The sequence below is a fragment of the Eurypyga helias genome, unplaced genomic scaffold (genome assembly GCF_000690775.1).
Source record: "Eurypyga helias isolate BGI_N326 unplaced genomic scaffold, ASM69077v1 scaffold21682, whole genome shotgun sequence".
Lineage (NCBI taxonomy): Eukaryota > Metazoa > Chordata > Aves > Eurypygiformes > Eurypygidae > Eurypyga > Eurypyga helias.
Window position 1 is genome coordinate 9,181 of NW_010234342.1, and position 7,087 is coordinate 16,267.

A 7,087-nucleotide genomic window follows, 5' to 3' on the forward strand; every position below is an offset into this window, starting at 1 on the left:
AGTAAACTGCAGCAGAATTAAAGTATTTCACTGTGTAAAACTGACTCAGGTTTGGTGCATCCAAAATATAAACCTCTTTGAATCAGGGTTTTGTTGTTGTGTTTTTGTGGGGGGTTTTTTCCTAAAATGCTGTGCACGTTTTATTTCCAGGTACGTGTGTCCATGGAACAAGATGGAGAGAAGATAGTATAGGGAAGTGCTGGGCTTGTGGACAGAATGGCTTTCCTGGACAACCCAACAATTATACTCGCTCATATTCGGCAGTCCCACGTGACCAGTGATGACACAGGGATGTGCGAAATGGTCCTGATAGATCACGATGTCGACCTGGAGAAGTTTAATCCCTCGTCAGCATACGGGGACAGTGGCTCAGAAACACAGGGAAGCAACGGTGAGACTCAGGGCTATGTGTATTCCCAATCAGTCGATATTACCTCAAGCTGGGACTTCGGAATCAGAAGACGATCAAACACAGGTAAGTGGTGTTTGCAGCCAAGATAACATTCGCCTTTTACGTTCGCTTTTTATCAGTCTGGCTTGCACGGACAAATAGAGCATGACTAGCTAGATATCTGTCAGCCTGTTCCTTTGTAACATTGAGACCCTTTTTATAAAAGGACATGTAATGATTCAGTTGCGTTAGTGTGCTGTCAACTGAGTTTTAATTGCTGTTTTACTTATTCATGTATGGAGGAGCACTGAGCTAGTCAGTTTTATGTGTAAAAAAATCTAAATTGTAAAGACATCAAGTCTAACTCCAAAGTACATGAAGAGTCTTTGATATTTCTATTGTCATTGTCTGGAGGGGTGTTAACTTCTGAACAGGATAGTTATTTTCTGAGAAAAATCTACCTAGTGAGGCGTCAAATCGATTTGTTACAAAAGAGGAGTGAAGTGTGATGTGAGCCAACGGAGTGATTTGTCTACACTTTGTCTTCTGAAATTTTATTTCTGAGAAAAACCTTGAGCTAGGATTTCAGTTACCAAATTGGGAAGTGGAAGGGTTTACACCCTTTCAAAATACGCTCAGTTTGAGTGGACTGGAAGAAAGCTGTCCCAGTTGTTGGTCCCTGTGAGGGATATTCGGACTTGAACTTATACTCGAGGAATGCTATGGACCAAAACTCTGTGATATAAACTATATATGAAAAGGTTGGTGCAGGTGGGTCAATACTGATCTCGCTTTTTATTTTTTTTCCCTGTTACAGAATATATTTTTTCAAATGGTTTTTGAAGGTTTATAACACCACCTAGAGCTCAAAGAAAACATCTGTGCTCCACCTAGCAGGCAAACCATTGTAGGGTGTTGAGTATCTTGAAACACCTTTTAGAAATAAGTGGTTGTTCAAAGTTGCAGAATTGACGGGGCGCTGACCTCTTGTGATGGAGAGCTGGATCTGGACGTAAGATGAATCTGTAGCTGACTTAGGGCACGGGGAAAAGCTCGGTGTGCCAGACTGCCTCGCGTTGTCCTTGAGGTCTTGTTCAGCTCAGCTGACGGTACAGTTTATGAGGAAGGAGAGGCAAAGTTTACAGTTGTTTTTGCTCCAAAAAATAATTGAGAAGGATGATTTCTCCATGTGAGTAGGCTTGATAATCTCCATTTAAATTATGGGTTGAAACCATTTCAGGTTCCAAGTGGTTGGCATATTCCAAAACAACGGGCGGGAGACTCAGTCCCTGGGGGAGCCGGTTTCTTGCCGCTTTTCATCTGGCGTGTCTTTTATGTTCCGTTGTGTGCTGGTGCCACCAGGAACCCAAGACAGTTACCAAGGCAATCGTCAGGCTACGATTTGAAACAGAGCAGTGTGGAAAAAAGCCCACAAAGAATGCAAGCTGGTCAGTACTGAACCCTTTTGAAAAATACAGGAAGAGGCATAAATTAACTAAAGTTAACTCTTCTCAACATGAATGCTTTTTGTGTTACACAAGTACTTATCCACGTTCTTGGGGGAAGAAAAGAGTTACACACCCCCATAGAGCAAAGTGCTTGTACATCTCATATGTACAAGAACTCCTTAACTGTGCAATCTGCAATTTTTGCTCCTAAAATGGGCAAACATAAGGACATTTCTTTGCTGAATCCATAACTACCTGAGCAGGTTTGGAAAGGGAAGACTGTAGTTTTGTGTATCAGCAGGTAACAGTGGCTGACTTTTTTCCCATGCAAACTCTTCTTTATTGTCCTTGGTTTTACACCCTGCTAAATAAAATGATTTCTGCTTATGCCATCTTTGACCATTGTTTTTGGGCAGAATATAACCTGTTACTGTCTTTTGCAAAGCTGTTTTAATAAAAGTGCCTTACCAGGGTGGTGCCTGTTCCATAAAATGTAGAAATGATGCGTTACTGCAGAAACAACACATCTCCACGGAGACTACGGAGGTGTTGGTTATTCGGTAGTTCTCAGGTGGCTGTGCAGATTTGGAAGTGAATTTTCTGTTCGTTCTAATATCCAAGTTATCCCCTCAATCTTGAAAGGGACGTGCAGTGAGGTGTTAGGGTACGGCACGTCGTGCCTGGGGAGAACACGGGTCGTGTGCCGCCGCGTTCTTCCTCCGTTTCTGCGGGAGCAAGATGGGGCTTCGGCTCTGGGCTCCACCTCCTCACTGCCTCCTTCCGCCGCATCCAGGGGTGTTAAAACCTCAGGTGGAGACAGGGCTGTGTTGGGTGTATGGGAAAGCAGGAAGCTCCCGATCCACGTGGCTGGACGCACAGGCTCATCTAGCTGCTGATAGTTCATGAAACAGGAACTGCATTTGGTCGGAGACACTTCTCATGCGAAAAGCTTTCAAGCTAACACGCTTAGTGTGGGAATGAGCCTCAAGTAACCCAGACTTCTAACGGGTGCGGATAATTCCATCTGATTGGGAGTTGCTATAATACAGTCCCACAGTGAGTGATGGTCTGCGATCAAGTGTAGGTAGAACGGGAGGGGGTGAGTGAAGGCGTGACTGCGCTTGGTGCATTTGATTTGACAAGGCGTGGCAATATCAAATAGGAAAAACCAGGCATTATTCTTATTGCTATTCTACCTTTTTTCCTTTATCCGTTGTTTATGTATTAATCTAACAGATATTTTATGGTGGCCTGTTTGGGAAGAAGGGGTTTGGAAGGCAATTTTGAGCCACAGTCTGGACAGGAATTGGAAAAGCCCCAAGCTGTTTCTTTCAGAACAGAATACCTGTGCTCCAGTAGTGTCTCACCCAGTGTTTAAGCTTAGAAGCAGGGATACATCCTCTCTTCACTGAGAGTAAGATACAGAGAGGTGTTTAGGCACCAACCTGTGTTGACAGAAGTGGGAAATAGGACCCGTGTCCCTGTTCGTGTTGCTGCCTTGAGCTACTCGCCGCAGCTCTCAAACCTCAAAGGATTTTGTTCATCAGTTCCCAGGTTGAGAGTTTATGTGGGGGCAAAAAAATTCACTTGTGTGTACGATTCAGCTCAAAGCCTAAATGTAAAAGAATAATAATGGGGGGATAGAAAATATTTATTATCCTTATTTTAATTGGTGAAATGGCTCAGGGAACTCAAATTGTATCTAAAAATTGTCAGAATAATTTAGCATTTTGGAGTCTCTTCTACAAACACATTTTGGTTAATGAATGATCTCAATGTATCAAAAATTGCTAATACATCCAGCAAATTGTTTCCTTCAGTGATCAACATTATTAGCCCTAATTCCCAGTCTAATCTGCTTCCCCATTTTGAGTGGTCACTTCTTAGCATTAGTTATTTCTTGTGCTCGTTGCCATCGGTAGCTTCTACCGGGTTCAGCTGACCATTTCCTGCGAGAGACCTTACTGTTACCAAAGAGATAATTTAAGGTGTTATCTGGTGCCCTGGCCTGTAAATTCTTTGATGTTATAACTATTTTAGGCTTTTTTCCAAACCGTATTTTGAAGATGGAGTCAAAATATACGTAAAGAAATATTATATTCATTTTAGGATTTGACTAATGTTGTGAAGATACAAATCATTTATTTTACTACCTATAAACTGTTTCAGCACACTGAAGAAAAAGCTATGCTAATTTATATAGCTTTGACATTTTATAATTTTCATGATTTTTAGATAAAGGATTTTATATTTAAAACTTTAATAGTCTAGTCTGAGTTCATTTATCTTTAATTTTTGAAACGGGTAGAGTAATTCATAACAGTAATTTTATTCCTGTAATGTAATATTCACTTCAGTTCATTTGTGCATTAAAATTCCTTTAAGACCGTTATTAATGATTTATATAATGAAATGTCATATTAATCACAGAAGTTTTCACATTTTATTATTCTCTTCCATGTTAATACTATCTTTATGATCTCTATTAATGTTTTATATCCTCTAATTTCAATTATAAATCAAGAACATTTTCATGTTTTTGTTGGTATTTGCTTTTCAGGGGTGCCACCTTTAAAATTTTATGACTTTTTCCCCTACATATGCAGTATAAAACATCTTTATTCATATAAAGGTAGTTAATTATGTCTTTGTTTATAGTAAACTTTCATTGACAAACTTATAGTTGTAATATTTCTTTTCAAGCTCAGAGACTAGAACGTCTGCGGAAAGAGAGACAAAATCAAATAAAATGCAAAAATGTTCAGTGGAAGGACAGAAATACTTCTTACTCAGGTAAAAAGACACAATCTTCTCTTTTCCTGCTGTGTTCGTTTCTGCTTTCGATGGTTACAGTGTTTTCAGTTTGTCATTTTCACTGAAGCTTTCAAATCATAGAGGAAATGCCAATTATTGTGTTTGCCTTCGTGCCCCAGTTGTGTGTTTCCCATAGTTTATTGCCTGGGGGGGTGCCCCAGGCCTCTCCCATGTTTTCAGCTATGACTGGGGTGTTCACATTGTTAATAAAGGCAAAGGAAAGACCAAATGTTTACAACCTGGTTTGTTGCTCTGAACTAATTCTAGTTGCTGCTTTATTTTTTTGTGATGTAAGGTGTTAATTCAGCGTGTGTGTGTTCTGTCACCTTGTAGCGTCACTGTCTTCTGAGGCTCCTATTGTCTCAGAGAGCAAGAGCTGGATATAGCAGAGCTCTTGGCGTTACTGGGAGGTTTGTAAGGACAGGGCACGTCAGCACCGTGGGGAGGTGGTTGGCAAGTGTCCACATTCAAAGTGCAGGATCATTATCTCCGCACACATTGCGGCTTTCTGGCTCCTGCCCGTGGCGCTCGGCGTACCCGAGGTGGTGAAGAATTTCGTAGAGCTTACTCTTGTAAGCTTGTTTTTGTGGTTACTATTCTAGGTAACGGGGAGACGTTAAGAAATTACGTGTATGTATGATCTACGTAAGTGAAAGTGTAATCAGTGCTGCCTCAGCTGATCTAGCCTTTCCCTGGAAAACTAGTACGACTGATTTTTCAAAGAAGATGGGGTGGGTTTTTTTCTTTTTTAATTATATAATTAGGTATTTCTGACTGGATGTTCTACATAATTTAAATTGTAATATGTGAGATGAAAAATCTGTCTCAATTCTCCCATTTTATAGCTCAAGTGAGTATCTATCCCTGTTGCATTTGACACACATTCCAACCTTTGTAAGGTCTGTCATGCCTACTTCTTTCAAAATTTGTGTGTATCTTAATGAGGTCCCTGTGTAATCTCCCTTTTTTTCCCCCAAATCTTTGTATCTTCCTGGCTGTCATTTGCAGAACCTTCTCCAGCTCTATATTATCTTTTTTTTCAGGGAGTGAACAAAGCTGCTCACATGAGCAACACGGTTGCACTAATCCTTAGCACAGGCTTCAGTGATGTTTGAGACCTCTATTAATGCATTCTAAAATGCCTTTGCCTTTCTACTTCTGTAAGCAGAGTTGTAGGTTTTAAAGTTTAATTTACCGTAACCTCCAACCCTTTGCTCAATATTTTATAGCATTTGACCAGTAATGGTGCAATTCCCTCTCTTTATCCTGAACTATGCTGCTTGGTGTTCCTTTGCACTGAGTCTCGTGCAGGCTCCAGGCTACGGCTGGGTCTGTGCTGTTTGTGTTGCTTTGTTCACGTGGGCTCCACCGTGACATCCGGTTCCCCTCTCGTGCCGCCCTGAAGATGGACTCAGTCTGCCAACCAGCAGTAGTGGAGGTGTCCCCTCTGCAAGAAGGTGCTGGGGCAGCAGTCAAATAGCTCCGTCCCTCCCTGGGGCAGAACAAATTTAAATAAAAAGTAAGCTACATCACACTCCAGGCTCTTGGGATCTCTGACAGAGCTGATTTTCCTTCTCTGTGTAGTCACGGAGATTCTGCGTGTTTCTCACTTTGGTGCCTGAAGGACATCACAGTAGGAGGAGGCCAGGAAAAAGGGGAGCACTCCTGGAGGGAGTGTACCGTGTCTTCCTCTTCATCGCATGTCTGTGTGTGAGACTTTGTTCCTTCAGTTGAGCGTTATTGGACAACGTGTATGAAAGCACTAACAACGGGAATAGCTGTTCTCAGATGGGGGAATTGGGCTGCCGCCATCTGACCGTGTTTGTCGGAGCTTCAGACTAGGTCGAGCCTGCGGTTGCCCCCACGCAAACAGAAAGGGTGCTGGGAAGTTGTTGTTTTGTCAGTCTGAGGATACCACCCCCAGAGACCCCGTCAGAAAGGGGTCTGACTGGAGAGAGACACTCCTCCTCTGTCCTGGGGAAACAGTGCGGGGCATGTAGTCAAGAATGGAGGAATCTGGCAATTGAGTGGGTTTTGTGATTCCCATTTTTAATTGCTGTGTACAGAAACAAAAGTACACTGACCAGGATAAAGGGAACGTCTGGGGTAGTGAGGGGAAAAAAGACTCTCTCCTCCTCATCATCTGTCTGCCTACTGTCTTGAGCCAAGCGGTTTGCACCCTCAGGGATGAAGCCGAAAGATGAGGTGGCGGTAGCGTACAGGCGTGCACAAGCCAATCCCCGTGCGCTTGGAGCCGCGTTGGGGATTAACAAGCAGAAAGACGCTGCGGGGGTAGTGACCGACTGGGAGTGTAACACCCTGCAGGTCTGGGTGTGTTGTTCTGCCGCACCACCGGTTCACATCACCCTTCTGTGCATCGGATCTTGGGTGAAGTGGCAGGGGGGGGGGCGCCCCGCGCCGTGTGGGGGGGGAA

General features: G+C 42.8%; 1 protein-coding gene across 1 annotated transcript in view; it reads left to right on the forward strand.

Moving 5' to 3' along the window:
- The first annotated feature begins 216 nt into the window (after positions 1-216).
- The window catches only part of MAPKAP1 (mitogen-activated protein kinase associated protein 1), a 49,520-nt gene continuing 42,649 nt past the window's right edge, over positions 217-7,087 (forward strand). Inside the window, exons 1-2 of the mRNA XM_010146399.1 lie at positions 217-475; positions 4,543-4,632. Of these exons, the coding sequence (XP_010144701.1) occupies positions 217-475; positions 4,543-4,632 (349 nt within the window). The remainder of the gene's footprint in view (positions 476-4,542; positions 4,633-7,087) is intronic.